The 16,483-nt window shown below is 44.3% G+C and overlaps 1 protein-coding gene across 1 annotated transcript in view; it reads right to left on the bottom strand.

Moving 5' to 3' along the window:
* The window catches only part of LOC144803926 (estradiol 17 beta-dehydrogenase 5-like), a 621,787-nt gene that overhangs the window by 328,797 nt on the left and 276,507 nt on the right, over positions 1-16,483 (bottom strand). The window contains exon 4 of the mRNA XM_078671888.1: positions 5,200-5,316. Coding sequence (XP_078528014.1) covers positions 5,200-5,316 — 117 coding nt within the window. The remainder of the gene's footprint in view (positions 1-5,199; positions 5,317-16,483) is intronic.

Genomic DNA, 16,483 nt, shown 5'->3' with positions numbered 1-16,483 from the left:
GGAGTGTCGACCATACCTGACTCAAAAAATCTACATATAAAGAACACAGGGGCATATTACCAAGCAATAGCGATAATTATCGCTATTGCTTGTTTAGAGACAAGATTTTACCGCTGAGCTGCGGCGATTTTTATCGCAGATAAACCTTGGTATTACCAAGGTTTATCGCAAATGCGATAAAAAATGGCCGCAATGCATGAATATCGCTGAAAAGTCAGCGATATTCATGCATTACCGAGCTAATGCTCTTAGCCATGTTATCCACCTCCCATTGGATAACATGGCTAAGAACTGCTCAGGGCAGGTGTTAGCTTTTGGAGATATTCGCGCTTAGCGCGAATATCTCCAAAAGTTGGTTATAGGAGATAGCGATGTTACCGACTGTTTCCAGTCGCTAACATCTTGGCACGCCCACTTTGCATGTCATTAGTGATAAATATCACTGACATGCAAAGTGGGGCCCAAGATGGTCGCTATCTCCTACTAGCTGTCGCTAACTGGTGTTAGCGACAGCTAGGTAATAGGGAGATAATTTTAGCTCCGCTTTCTTGGCTTTTAAAGCCAAAAAGCGGAGATAAACCCCCTTGATAATATGCCCCACAATGTCCCAACAGGTAACAAATTGAGAGGCAATTTAGTTGTGCATGCAAGAAGCATTACATTAGAAGGAAACAAGGAGGCTCAATTAGTTAGTACACGGCTTGTAATTCACCAATTTTCTGAGATATTTACAAATGGGGTGAACAGCGTGAACGGCGCAAGGTGACAGAGTTATATACAGTTTCCCTCATCGCAGGTCGGAACTTCAGCTTGTGATTCAGACCCCGGCAGCAGTAAAGATTTATTCAGACGCTGTTCCCCATATCGACACGGACGCCTTCTACCCAGATACGCCGACTCTGATGCAGTATCGTATCTGATCCACACACGATTTAATTCAACTTTGTCCATGGATTTCACCGCACCCTGACGTCTTGGTACAACTTTGAACCAGCGTCTTCCCGAATTCCAGCACTATACCAACTCACCAACCCTGTCCTGAAGAGGATCCCAAACCATTGTGGATCGAAACGCCGTCGACACTACAGCACAATTGTTTGGCGCATTATAACATTTGGCTCATAACTATGATCTAATGTGCTATAAAAGACTTAAATTTATCAATCATTGAGCCATCACTGTATATAACTCTGTCACCTTGCGCCGTTCACGCTGTTCACCCCCATCACTTGCGTCGTCACTCTTCACTTGTACATATCACTTTGTCACCAAGTGCTTTTTGGGTTGTCACATGAATTTTCTTGTACAGTGCTGCTTTCAACTGTATTCCCATGTGTAAATATCTCAGAAAAATGGTGAATTACAAGCCGTGTACTAACTAAATGAGCCTCCTTGTTTCCTTCTAATGTAATGCTTCTTGCATGCACAACTAAATTGCCTGTCAATTTGTTACCTGTTGGGACATTGTGTTCTTTATATACTTCATACCCAGTCCCAGTTTGGTCTATGGGTCCTACTCCTGTTTCTTATCACTCAAAAAATCTACAGGCAGTCTGCAAGTCCCATGGTATAGCCATGGTGTGCTACATTGTCCTAGAGGTCTATTATTCTAGTATCTGGTAGGTAAAACGCTGAGACTAGCCAAGATGTGTGAAGCCTCTTACTCACTGTTTAGCAGATATCCTGCTTGAATCCAACAGCCTTGTGGTATCCCTCTGCAACACTGACAACCCAGAGACTCAACTGCAGTCCAGGCCATGCAAAACATAATTTATACACCATATGCAATGTTCATGATCTCACCCGTAATGCAATACAGAATGTTGTAAATATTATTACAGATGTGATTACATAAAAATGAACCTTAACATTATAAAGGAGACTACTATGCATGTGCAATTAGTTTAGTGATCAAGTGAGCGTTGGCTTATCGTTATATTGTACTTTTAGGTGTCGTTACTTATTACTATTAATATTGTCAGGGCCTAAGCTTTGCATTTGGTGTGTGAGTAATGGTTTGCAAGGGTATTGTGAGAGCTGTAGGTTGCAGATTGGTTTTAATTCGTAAACATAGCTGTACTTTAACTGTGTTTTTAACTGCATTTCTAAGGCTTTTTAAACATATGGTAAGGTGTTATAAACAAAGCTAACCATGACTTCACTTTAATCTAGTTTTTTCAGTGAATTCTTAATATCATTTATCCAGCATCAGTTCGGTCCAGGGCCTGGCACCCAAAGCCCCATGGTTTGCCAGCATCTACTGTGAACAACCTTACTCCGAGGGGATTGACCACAGTGCCTGGCTCATGGCCAGGCACTGCACTTTACCTGCTGCAGGTGGCCAACCCCTGCTGTGCATCAAACAGCAGGGGTTTGGTGCAGGGCATGGGCTGCAGCCACGTCTTGAGACTATGGGGTCGATTCCGATCCCGTAAAAAGCGATCCGAATCGTCATACGGAGCATTTTTTTCCGTACGAATCGTACCCGTAACCGTCCCCGTACGAACGACGTAGTACGATCCACACCCAATGCAGCAATCCGTACGAATCGTACCAGGGACCGTACGAATAGAATTCCCATACAAATCGCCCTCGGAACCCGCAGTACACGACGTTTGTACGGTTCGCGGCTGCTTTTTACGACCCGGCAAGTACGATCCGTGTTGGGTACGCTCCGTATGACCCTTTTTCTACGGGAGCTGGAAACTGCCGTAAAATCAGAGTTCGCCCCGAAACAGGTACGGAACGCCCCCCCCCCCCGGGTACGGCGCGTACACACCATGATCGCAGGGGTATGCGCCGTACCCCTGCGATCATGGGGGGTACGTGCCGTACACCCAGCGTACATGGGGTACGTGCCGTTCCCCATGTACGCTGGGTGTACGGCACGGACCCCATGTATGCTGGGTGTATGGCACGTACCCCCCATGATCGCAGGGGTACGGCGCATACCCCTGCGATCATGGGGTGTACACGCCGTACGGTGTGTATGTGATTGTGCGCTTTTCTGTACGAATCACCCTTACCAGACGTGGGCCGTACGGCATCCGTACGAGTCGTACGGAAACGGTTCCGGATGCGAGTCGTACGGATGGTGATTTTTAACGGATCGGAATCGACCCCCAAGAGTCCTCAGGAGTCAACCCCTTCTGCACACTGCCTCGGCCAGAGAACCTAAATGTGGCCCAATAACACATGCTATTTAGATCAAGCATATAAATATACGCTGATTCATACATGTATTACTAAAGTGTAAAATCAAAATGTCTGTTATTACCATACAAAAAAGAATGATACGAATGCCAATACTACTAGCTTACTCTTACTCATTTTTTCGAGAGGCCATATTGAGAATCCAACAACATGTACCATAGAGTTCTTTTTCTGTCTGAAATAAATCTTTTTCTTTTATTTATTTTTTTACATATCAAAATTATACATTTCTACAACTCCATCAATCTTTAAAAATTGCACCTCACCAAAATCTTACTTGATAAAATCTTCTACTAACATTCAGCATTCTTCCATTTACACTCTCATACTCTCTTCATACTGTATTTTCATTCACTCGCCACACAAACAATATACACCCTATGGGCCCGATTCACAGAATGAATTTAAGACTCAATCCTAAACTTACTACTATTTTGGTATTCATAGAATGTACTTACTACTTTTGGCATTCACAGAATGAACTTACTACTTTTGGTATTCACAGAAGTTAGGATTTTGTCTTAAGTCTGTCTTAAGTTTGTCTTAAGACAATCTTAAAACAAAATCCTAACTTCTGTGAATACCAAAAGTAGTAAGTTCATTCCAAAAGTAGTAAGTGCATTCTTTGAATACCAAAATAGTAGTAAGTTTAGGATTGAGTCTTAAGTTCATTCTGTGAATCGGGCCCAATCTTAAGACAAAATCCTAACTTCTGTGAATACCAAAAGTAGTAAGTTCATTCCAAAAGTAGTAAGTGCATTCTTTGAATACCAAAATAGTAGTAAGTTTAGGATTGAGTCTTAAGTTCATTCTGTGAATCGGGCCCAATATCTTTGAATTTCTTTCTTTGGAACTTTTTTGACCTTTTTCAAATACAAGCCATAGTATTCGATTTTACAACACAGATGTTCAAAAATGTAAACAGTTTAGACTTTGTTTGATACTCTTATGGCTGAAAAAACAAACTGGTCATTACCATAGAGCCTAACCAACGTGACAAAAAGATGCTTATTGTGCCACAGATTCCATTCTGGAATCAGTTGAAAGACGAAACCTAATTCTGCCACACTCCTAAAGCCAAGTTATTGGGATTCCATCTCACTGAATGGATTTAAACCTTTGTGCTTTAGATATAGGTATATCCTTTTGTTTATAAGTGCCACATATGAACCATACATTTAGGTCACCTAAATGTAATACAGTATATATTATCATTTTGAGGGCGGTGAAGGGCAGCACAGCTCACTCAAGGCCTCACCTCTCTTGTATCATGGCTCATCCCCACACTCCACAAAGGTAACAAATACCATATTACATTCTACTCATCTGTGTACTATATCTTTGTATCAATGATGTGTGTAGTGTCATGTGTATTTGTAGAGCGCACACTGCCACCCGTGTGGGTATCCAGCACTGAGCAGGCATGTGCGTCTAGTCTTGCCTGAGGGAGGGGCCGAGGGTGTGGGGGGTGGGGGTGGGGGGTGGGGGGTAAAGCCAGGTCTTCCGTTTCTTGCTCATCTCAAGAAGTGGGACGGCTCTGATGTGTATTCAGAGGACGTTCCACACGCTGGGAGTGATGTACGAGAAGGTGTTCCCTCCAGATCTGTTTCTGTGTATTTGTGGGAGGTGTGTGAGTAGGAATCCAGCAGAGCGGAGGGGTCTGGGGGGGGTTGGTGAAAGGAGATGTGATTGTTTAGGTAGTTGGTAGCCTTTGTTGTGCAGGGACTTAAATATGTGAGTGATCATTCCAACACAAAATACTAAAGCAAGCAACTTAACTTCCGAAATACAGAAATAAGGAAGGATCTTCGGATTTCAGAAAATCACATATTGAGTGGGAACCAAGGGAGGGAGTTATTCGAAGATCATAACATATTTGATTGGACTGTGGTGACCACGGCATAAGTAGGTCGTTAATCCTTTACAAGATCAGGCTTTGGATTTTACAGGTGTAAATGTCCAATAGTGGTTATCCAGGTGGTTTACCTTGAGAGCAATCGGTAAGTGAATGAGATAGAGATCCATATAGTCCAGTTGAAGGTCCTTCAGCGATTTCTCCAGGGCGACTCTGACCAGCTTTGGGGAGTGGAAAGTGCTGTAGAGCTGTAAAAAGAGCAGACATACATTATTTGCTTTGGTGTTCAGCTGAAGGTTGTCAACAATTGGTGGAGTGTACACGCACCACCCATCTACAAATGTAGCAGTAAATAAATAGGAGGTCATCCCCGGGGCATGAAATATTGGCGGGCAACCCTCAACGTTTACTTTGTAACAAAGAGTTTGGAAAAAATAATAATGAAAGCAGATAAAACCCATATGAGCAGTTACAGTGCCTTTGTAATGTTTGCTAATCAACCTCCGAACCTTTTTCAGGAACTTAAGTGGCATCCATTGAGCAAAATCATGCAGACAGCAGCATTGGCAATTACGCCACAGGAAATAAAATCATAAGGCCTTTGACCCCCAAAAAATACTTAATTGCCAATGGAACAGTAGCAGTTCCGTTTAAAAACAGGGGCTGCTAAGAAGCTACATGGAAGATGGAGTGTGTGCTGTTCCGAGTCATCTGTAAATTACCATTTTATATTATTTTTTATATGTCAGATGGTCAAGAATAGTCTTGTATGGACCTTATCTATGAAACACGATTCATTGAAAAGATCGGATTTGGGCTGAGCCGTTCATAATATAGCATAACTTGTGTTTTACTCAGGTTCACAGTAAGTGAATTACATTTATTTGGAGAGTATATCCTGATCTAGTTGTCAGCCTATTACTGTCTGGTTAAGCAGAAAATCTACATAACAGATGTCACTAATTTGTCGCAGCCGGCAGTTTAAATTGTATAAAGGAGACATTTATACATTAAACAGGATTCAGTGTTCAGATAGCTGTGTGGATGATAAATGTATGAGGATATCCCCCAAAAAAGATGAGTATATTGGTGTGAGAATACGAGAGTGAATCACAAGAGGGACCGTTCCATGTTTTTATTAATATTGAATCCTGTCCCTTTTGGTAGAAGGGTATCTCTCCCATACTTGTGGGTTTCAGATCACCTGCTACTAAGCCATCATTTAAGTCACACGTATATCAGCTAAGTGACAACCCTGATGAATGAACACGCCCCTGCCAAACACCTCTGAGACAACAAATTGTCTGGGGAGGCGCACGGCGCAGGAAGTGCTGCCCGTCTGGGAACCAACCAACGTCGGATAACATATGGTAGAGAACGACTTCTGGAGCTGGGTAAGACTGTGGCCCCCGTGAGAGCTGATGGAAAGACTCTTAGGGGAGGGCTGATTAATTGCCGCTCAGTCACGAAGCATGCTACAGAGGTCTCGGATTTGATTGAGGATATGAGACTTGATGTTCTACTTCTAACAGAAACATGGCTGAATGTAGAGTCCACTGCTGTACTGGGATTTGTCTTCCCTAGTTGCTACAAAATTCTGCATAAGCCTAGGGCCAAGGGCGGGGGGGGGGAGTAATCTGCAGGGAGGAGCTGGATTTTAGACTCCTGCAGATTAATGAAATGGAGGGTATTGAAATTATGGGGTTCTCACTCTACTCTGTAAGCGGGAACCTACTTACTGGATTGCTTTGCTACAGGCCCCCGGGGGGCGTAACAGACTACCAGAACTTCTTTGATATTATTACCAATCTCACGTTGGCCCACTCTAGAATGGTTATTCTTGGAGACTTCAACCTCAGGGAAGATGGGAAGGCTAATGGCCATCTGCGAGATCTAAGACACACCTGTACAAATTTGGATCTTACCCAGATGGTGGAAAGTTCGACTCATAACGGGGGGCATGTCCTTGATCTGTTATTCTCTAATCGGGCCACAACAAGGGTACTAAATATAATGCCGCAGAGCTGGTCGGATCACTATTTAGTCATGTTCAGTATCAGGATGGGGCACTCGAGTGACAGTGAAGACAAGCAAAGGACCTATAGGATAGGTAGGGAATGGGCAAAACTGGGTCAGACTAGAACCCCAGTATTTGTTCCAGAGACCACGTACTTTGATCCTACGCTAACTGTTGATGAGAATTACATAGTTAATACAAACCATATATCTGCTATTTTGGATCAGGCAATCCCCATGAAGAGGATAAAAAATAGGAGGAAGGCCACGGCGCCTTGGTTTAATGAGGAGCTGAAACAGCTCCGCCTGCTCCGCAAGAAGGCGGAGAGGAAATGAAGAAAGGGGTATGGGGAGGAAGAAAAAAGGGAACTAAGACAGCTGCATTATAAAGAATAATTTACAACAAGGGGTGGTGATGGACAGAGTCTCTGAATTAAGCAGAGTACTCTCACCCAGTCAAGAGATCAGGGCTAGATCCAACACCGTTTTTTAGCTCATTGCACCATCCCAGTTTCAGAACCTGGCTGTATGCAAATTAGTCTGTCCCTGGCCCAGTGCATCATGGGAACAGGGCAGACCAGACTACAAAAGCCAATTCTTACACTGGGAAGGAAACAAGCTTCCGGGGACCGGTTTCTGCCATTTCAGGCGTCTTCGGCCCGGCTTGCTTGAATCCTGATGGTGCAATGAGCAAGGGACTCACATCTGAGTATACCCTTCCACGCTTAGGGTGGACAAAATTATTTACAACAAGGGGTGGTGATGGACAGAGTCTCTGAATTAAGCAGAGTACTCTCACCCAGTCAAGAGATCAGGGCTAGATCCAACACCGTTTTTTAGCTCATTGCACCATCCCAGTTTCAGAACCTGGCTGTATGCAAATTAGTCTGTCCCTGGCCCAGTGCATCATGGGAACAGGGCAGACCAGACTACAAAAGCCAATTCTTACACTGGGAAGGAAACAAGCTTCCGGGGACCGGTTTCTGCCATTTCAGGCGTCTTCGGCCCGGCTTGCTTGAATCCTGATGGTGCAATGAGCAAGGGACTCACATCTGAGTATACCCTTCCACGCTTAGGGTGGACAAAATTATTTACAACCAGGGGTGGTGATGGACAGAGTCTCTGAATTAAGCAGAGTACTCTCACCCAGTCAAGAGATCAGGGCTAGATCCAACACCGTTTTTTAGCTCATTGCACCATCCCAGTTTCAGAACCTGGCTGTATGCAAATTAGTCTGTCCCTGGCCCAGTGCATCATGGGAACAGGGCAGACCAGACTACAAAAGCCAATTCTTACACTGGGAAGGAAACAAGCTTCCGGGGACCGGTTTCTGCCATTTCAGGCGTCTTCGGCCCGGCTTGCTTGAATCCTGATGGTGCAATGAGCAAGGGACTCACATCTGAGTATACCCTTCCACGCTTAGGGTGGACAAAATTATTTACAACAAGGGGTGGTGATGGACAGAGTCTCTGAATTAAGCAGAGTACTCTCACCCAGTCAAGAGATCAGGGCTAGATCCAACACCGTTTTTTAGCTCATTGCACCATCCCAGTTTCAGAACCTGGCTGTATGCAAATTAGTCTGTCCCTGGCCCAGTGCATCATGGGAACAGGGCAGACCAGACTACAAAAGCCAATTCTTACACTGGGAAGGAAACAAGCTTCCGGGGACCGGTTTCTGCCATTTCAGGCGTCTTCGGCCCGGCTTGCTTGAATCCTGATGGTGCAATGAGCAAGGGACTCACATCTGAGTATACCCTTCCACGCTTAGGGTGGACAAAATTATTTACAACAAGGGGTGGTGATGGACAGAGTCTCTGAATTAAGCAGAGTACTCTCACCCAGTCAAGAGATCAGGGCTAGATCCAACACCGTTTTTTAGCTCATTGCACCATCCCAGTTTCAGAACCTGGCTGTATGCAAATTAGTCTGTCCCTGGCCCAGTGCATCATGGGAACAGGGCAGACCAGACTACAAAAGCCAATTCTTACACTGGGAAGGAAACAAGCTTCCGGGGGTTCTGAGCTGGGATGGGGCAGTGAGATAAATAACGGTGATGGATCAAGCCCTGATCTTTGGACTGGGTAAGAGTGGTCTGCTTAATTCAGACACTCTGTTCATCACCACCCCCTTTTCTGTATCGATTTTGGCCACTATAGGTGTGGCAGGGTATACTCAGACATGAGTCCCTTTCTCACTGCTCCATCAGGATTCAAGCAAGCCGGGCCGAAGAGGCTGAAATGCCAGAAACCGGTCCCCGGTAGCTTGTCTCCTTTCTGGTGAAGAATTGGCTTGGTAGTTTGGTCTGCCCTGTTCCCATGATGCACTGGGCCAGGGACAGACTAATTTGCATATAGCCAGGTTCTGAGCTGGGATGGGGCAGTGAGATAAATAACGGTGATGGATCAAGCCCTGATCTTTGGACTGGGTAAGAGTGGTCTGCTTAATTCAGACACTCTGTTCATCACCACCCCCTTTTCTGTATCGCATTATAAAGAAAGCATCTTTAAGGCCAAGGCAGATTTCTATGCCAGTTCAATTGCTCACGCATCAAATGGAACAAAGGCGCTCTTTGAAATTACTAAGGCACTGTCTACCCCTAAATGTATGGACAATGGAGTGGCAGCATCTCAAAAACTATGCGATGAAATCGCCACACATTTTCAGGATAAGATTGCTAAGATCGTGGATAGCCTCACTGTTAACACCAAGGCCGAACAACTTAATCCTGGACTGCTGGGAGCGGAAGATCAACAACAACTGGCATCTCTGAGTAACTTCCAAACCCTTACTAAAGGTGTATTTGACAGTCTGCTGGAGAGTGTCTCCTCAGGCTCCCCAAATGATCCCATTCCTTCCAAAATTTGGAAGTCATCTGTCCGCGACACTCTTCCTTGGTTAAGGCAGATATGTAATCAGTCCCTGGAGGAAGGAGTAGTCCAAGAGGAATGGAAACTGGCGGTGGTGACTCCACTGATCAAAAAGCCTTCCCTGGATCTGCCAGTACCGGTTAATTTTAGGCCTATTTCCCTCCTACCCTACCCAGTGAAAATCTTAGAAAAAGCAGTCAGTGGGGAACTGTCGTGCTTTTTGGAGGCGAACTCCTTGCTTGACAAGGATCAGTTTGGCTTCCGTCCTGGCCATGGGACGGAGACGGCCCTGGTCACAATGTTGGATAGCCCGCGGATGCGTGCCGACAACGGGAATGCGACTGTGCTAGTGCTTCTCGATATGTCGGCCACATTCGACACGGTGAACCATCTCATCCTACTGGGGAGACTACAGAAGATAGGAGTGAAGGGGCGGGCACTGCAATGGTTACAATCTTACCCAGCAGGATGGCACCAGGTAGTAACACTGGCTCCTTTCACTGCCAATAAATCACCAGTCATCCATGGGGTGCCGCAGGGCTCCGCGATCAGTCCCATTCTATTTAATATTTATCTACAGCCCCTGCTCCCCATTATAAAGTCAACTAAGCAGACGACACACAACTGGCATTCACTCTGGAGGGTGATAACACAGTATCTCTGGACTTGTTCCAGGAATGCATGCGGAAGACAGCCGATTGGCTTAGAAGGAATTCCCTACAATTCAACGCTGGAAAGACCGAGGTGCTGTACTGTTCCTCTGGTAGGCTACCTAGACATTTCCCTTCCGAATTAAGGCTCACCCCAGAGGAGGAAGCACTGACCCCGGCTAGCAAGGTACGTAATCTGGGGGTGCTGATTGACAATGATCTCCAGATGGAATCACAGGCAAATAAGACTGCCAGTGTCTGTTTTGCCTTAATACGCATGCTGCGTAAAATACTCTCCTTGTTACCTAAAGAGGCGCGACCACTGGTCGTAAGTAGTATAGTAGGCAGCAGGCTGGATTACTGTACCTCTTTGTATCTGGGGGCCCCAGTATACATTCTACAGGGGCTCCAAAGAATCCAGTCTGCTGCTGCGAAACTAGCCCTTGGCTGGCAACGCTGCTCCTCGACTACACTGGCTCTGAGAGAACTGCACTGGTTGCCAGTGAGGGAACGTATTTGTTTCAAATCCCTATGCTTGGTCTTTAAAGCGATACATGAACTAGGCCCTGTTCCTATGCAGGAAAGGTTCTCTTGGTATCAACCTACAAGGCAGCTCCGCTCCTCCAGTGCCGGGTTACTCACGGTGCCTAGATTCAAACGGTCTAGGCTAGGAGGAAGGGCATTTAGTGTGGCCGGCGCCCGACTGTGGAATGGACTTCTCCAGAGTCTTAGACAGATCAGCGCCTTGTTAGAGTTTCGCAGGAACCTGAAGACCTGGCTTTTTCCCTAAGGCTTAGTCTGAGTCCTCTCTCTTTGCTCTGCCAGTTGCGACCTATTCCATCGTGGTTTGGTTTTTAGTCTGAAGCGCCAGGATACCCGTGGGGTGACAGTACGCGCTATATAAATTTAAAATCAATCAAAATCAATCAATCAATCAAATTCTCTTCCCAAGTTCGCGGTTTGCAAGTCTAGCTTAGCTCCACTTAGATGTATAATAGTGATTAAAATCCTTTCCTTTGTACACCTATTAGCTACAATGGTCAGCACCAATACAGCACGCACCAGAGAACTAACCAGACATTGCACTATCTGATTCAAAGATAGAATGTCTTTGCCTTTTCCACTGGCAAGCCTACTTAAAATTTGGCCTGGGGGACTTACCAAGGCCATGGTTCTATTAGGCTCATGGTGCGATGTATTACACTTCTTAAACATCAGGGATGACATGGCCCTCAGCATTTATCAAGAGATATAACTTTTCTAGAAATACTCCATAAATATTGGTGTTAGGACTAAGCCCCGCCTTTCTGAGTTAATCTTCAAAGCATGCTTGGACCAGCCACCTGGCCAACGAAATGTGAGCATTTGCTTTCACCACTTGCTTGTAAAGCATGGTGAAGGGTGACATTTTGGGGAAATGCATAGGTATAATTCTGTAAATTGAATTTACTCGTCATATCTAGGCCTCATAAATACTTCTCAGATGGGTGTCCCAGTGATCTGCTGCTGTTTATAGGGAAACATCAGTGGTATTTATCTTCGGATACAGAGCCAGATGTATGACCATTCAGTTTAGCGAATTGCAAATTGCGCAGGATTGCGACTCGCTAAACTGAATGAACAACAGTGGCTCAGACACTGTTTGTGATTCCCAATGGGGTTGTAAATTGCACGCATCATCAATATTCATGAGGCAAGCGCAATTTGCGACCCCATTGGGAATGGCTAGCACTCACAGGGATAGTAGCTGGCTGGGGTCAGCAGACCACCATGTCTGTGACTGCTTTTTCAATAAAGCAGTTTTTTCTTTAAATGCAGCCTGTTTTCATTTCCATGGGAACACTGCCTGCTCTTAAAAAATATTTTCGCAACCATTCACAAAGAGGAAGTAGGTGGTACACTGCAAGTCTTTTCCAACCATAAATGCAGTCGCAAAACAATAGCACATTGGTTTTCGAGAAGCTATTAGAAAGGGACGGCCTTGGAACGCCCCTTCCTAATACCGAGTCACAAACGCTAATTTGCAAGTCAGTGACTCTCAAAATAGCATTTGTACATACCACCACCATTTTTTGCAGTCGCAAACAGGTTAATTTCCCTTTTGCAACCGCAAAAAATGGCCGTACATCTTGACCTCAAATTCTTGCTGCTCTTCTTTAACCTGAATCATTAATACCAAAAGTTTGTCCATAAGTGTCAATTTCTTTTAGCATTATGTCAGTGTAATAATTGTCCTTGGTACTTTCACAACATCATGGTGAATATGTCTATTAATTATATATGTTGATCAAAATAATTTGAACCATTCCGATGTGTGTTTAGCAACAGGACTCTAAAAACTAAGAGCAGCACAGTTCTGCGTATGGTCTCATAGGTGAGCAGTTTATTTTATCCTTCTTAAAACAGTCTGGGCACACCCTCTCAAGTGCTTCTCCTAGCTTGCCCAGTGTTTGTGAGGTTTACCTTCAGTTAAGGCTGCTTTTAGACGGAGGAGATGGGGTCGAGCGGGGTTATATTTTAGGCAGTTTGACAGGTTGGATACTGACAATTATGGTCACTTTCAATTCGTTCTGAGATCTGGAAATCAGTACATTCGTTATACCACACCCATCGACCAATTGATTCAACAAGCATTTGCAATGCAATCGGTCTCTCCTTTGGGACCTTATTTGTATTTAGCTATGCAGCACATTAGCCTGGGTGCTGAAACATCTACTGTTCGTTAACATGGAGGGAAAATAAACATCAAACTGCGTGACACGCCAGGTATGGGAACACATGGAGAGAAATATTGCCTTTCAGCTGGAAATGGTATAGTCCAAAGCTGTTTTTCATATAAAATCATGGCCTTATCACTGAAAATACAAGATTTGAAAAAAAGATTATTGTCTACCGGTGCTCATGGAAGACAATTTCTATGTAATGGAATCTAGAGAATGCTAAAGTGATTCTGGTATTTTACTGACCTCTGCTGATCATTTTATATCAAGAAAGTTAAACAGAGGCAGTTGCCAGAAAAAAAAAAGAAAGTCCCTAGGCAGAAAGCAATTCTAGTATTTTACTGACATCTGGTGGTCGTTTTCTATTAAGACAGTTAAATAGGGGCAGTTGAACAGAAAAAAAAATCTCTTAGCGGAAGCAGACGGAAGCAGACAAGTCCTAGGGCTGATCTCCAGAGCCCACAAAGTTCATACACATATAAGTATACACTAAAGTATATACAAGATGTCTCGCATGCTCGACCTAAAAATGAGGGTGAAGTGAGGCGTTTGAGAGGGGGATACCCTTAAGGTGAATGGAGAATGAACATTTTTGGGAAGGTGAGATAGGTCTGAAAAGTGGGTGAGCTCATTAAAGTCTGTGGAGGCATTTTGTCTATCAAGCGGATGAATGGAAGTATAAGGAGAGTGACACACACCAATGCAGAGGAGATCACAAGCATGTTAACAAGCATTGGCAAAACCAATAATTCTCGGCAATCCGAGAGGTATAGGCGTCATCAATGCGTTGTCAATGCTAATGGCAATGACAATAACTAAATCATCCAAAGCACTCTCTTTTGAGTCCTTTGGAATACCAATCCAAAACATCAAATACAAGAACAATGCACTTCTACAAATATTTTAGAGCTGTCAAAATCAATCCAAAATCATTATGACAGGAAATAGACAAAACCATAACGTTAAAAAAATGACAAGGATTTATCACAGATTCCTTTTTAAGTATCACCTTCTCGTTATCCAAAATCTTAAAATATGTAGCTGGCAAGAGGAGCAAGGGGGCTCATGACTTAACTGGATAGGTATACATTTTCAGTCAGTCGGTCATAAGATTATTTACAAATAAAAACCACTCTGCACAAATGTGTGTGAGGGTACAATATTTCAAAAGTAGCATATGTTGAAAAGTACAATTCGAAATCTTGTAAAAGGTTGATCAACTGTAGAGGCGGAGCAAATCTCAAAAGAGAGCAGCACTGTCTGCAGGCAGGAAGGAGCATATGCCACAAACAAAAAGAGAAGAAAGAAAAATAAGGTGTCAGCTATAAGTCTGCAAAAACAAATATTAGCATTTTTAAAAAGCATCAACTATCACATGGCATTTTATTATGGCGGTATGGTGCTTCCTAGCAGGTGAACTTAGAACAGGTACAGATACACTTATTGAGCAGAAAATTATGATTGGCACACACAGAGGGTACTAATGGCTTTGAATGACTAACTGTAAGACAAACATTAAAGACACAAGGATGGCTAAAAAAATAAACAACAATGGAAAGAAAAGAAACATTGACAAAGTAAAGTACTGGCCTACCAGCCCCGGTACTGAAGTGCACTTATTTTTAGGAGGATGTGTACATGTGATTATGAAAACTCCTGTCACGCACAGTGCAAGAGAAACACTACTAGAGTAGCTGATTCACCGCCCCATGCTGTGGTGGGCATTAGTTAAATATGAATGACAGCTAAACAGAGAAACACATTGAGAGGGATACTGACCCAAAGCCTCAATGTGTATGTACTAAGCTTTGCTCTTTTTATTTACGTATTTCTATTACTTGAAGGTCACGACAAACCTAAAGCTATCTGTGAGCCAAACCTAAAAAGGCAGCTGTCAGTAGGGAGAAGGGCTAGCAGTGGATGGGCTGAAAGTAAGCAGTGAGCTTTAGGTGCTAAAAACGGTGCCAAGATTAGTGTTTAGCATATGTCAGAACTACATGGCAAGAAAGTATGGGAGAGGCATATTCTCAGCAGTGGGTAGATAGAACTTGGTAGAAAACAAGCAGGCAGGCCCTTAGCAGAGGGCAGACTAGGAGAAGGTGGCAGGGTTACATCAACAGAGGTTGCTGATGCTTGGTGATAGCAGATGGGGTGGGCATGACATTGGCCTTGGTAAACTGGTAGTCATGACGTCATCAAGGAGTGAACGGGTAGCCATTGAGTTAAATGCTTGCTGGCACCAGAGGGCAAGTCATACAGTGTTGTCACTCAGCTGGATTGGTTGATACAAGTGCCTTAATGGGACTTGGAGGCAGCAGAGGGTGAGAGGGACTTGTGTGGATGGTGTTTTATACCAGAACAGGGAGGACACAGCTTAGACTTGCCATTCTGCCTCTCTGGCACTTATCCAGCACGGTGCAGATAGGAAGCTGTTTTCAGAACAGGATGGGCTTGAGTCCATGACCCATTCATACCACTGACGCTTACGAGTGGATAGTTTGAAAATTTTGGCAGGGCTGATTTGTTATGTTAAAATGTTATGTTAAAATTTTCTTCTATAGCGCAACGGCTACTCCAGAGGAGTGTCCCGGCGCTTTGGCGAAGAGGTCAACAGAAAGCAGCGACATAACAGAGAATACGGAAAGACGAAGGGCCCTAGTTGGTAAATAGCCAGGTTTTTAGGGCCTTTCTGAAGGACATCAGGTTAGGGATCTGTCTCAGAGAAAGGGGAAGCTCGTTCCAGGCGCGAGGGGCCAGGTGGCGAAAAGAACGGCCACCCAGTCTAGTGCGTTTGATGGTCGGGACTACCATTTTGGACAAGGCGGCAGACCTTAGAGCTCTATTAGGTTTATAGAAAGCAAGGCGTTTTCTGATGTAACTGGGGCCAATGTCATGAAGGGCTTTAAAGGTCAGCGTCAGGCTTTTGAAAAGGACTCTCTTAGCTACAGGAAGCCAGTGCAATTCTCTTAACAAGTCAGAGGCACCAGTACGTCTAGGGAGCCCATAGATGGCACGTGCAGCTGAGTTTTGAACTACTTGAAGACGCGTCAAAAGGTATTTTGGGAGTCCCAGATAAAGAGCGTTTACATAGTCCAATCTGGACCCAATAAGTGATTGAACAATGACCCTTCTATGATGGAATGATATCAAGGGGAGGAAT

Source organism: Lissotriton helveticus, chromosome 1_1 (assembly GCF_964261635.1).
Source record: "Lissotriton helveticus chromosome 1_1, aLisHel1.1, whole genome shotgun sequence".
In the NCBI taxonomy this organism is placed as follows: Eukaryota; Metazoa; Chordata; class Amphibia; order Caudata; family Salamandridae; genus Lissotriton; species Lissotriton helveticus.
Note: the sequence above shows the minus strand (reverse complement) of the source record. Positions and strands in the feature narration are given on the sequence as shown.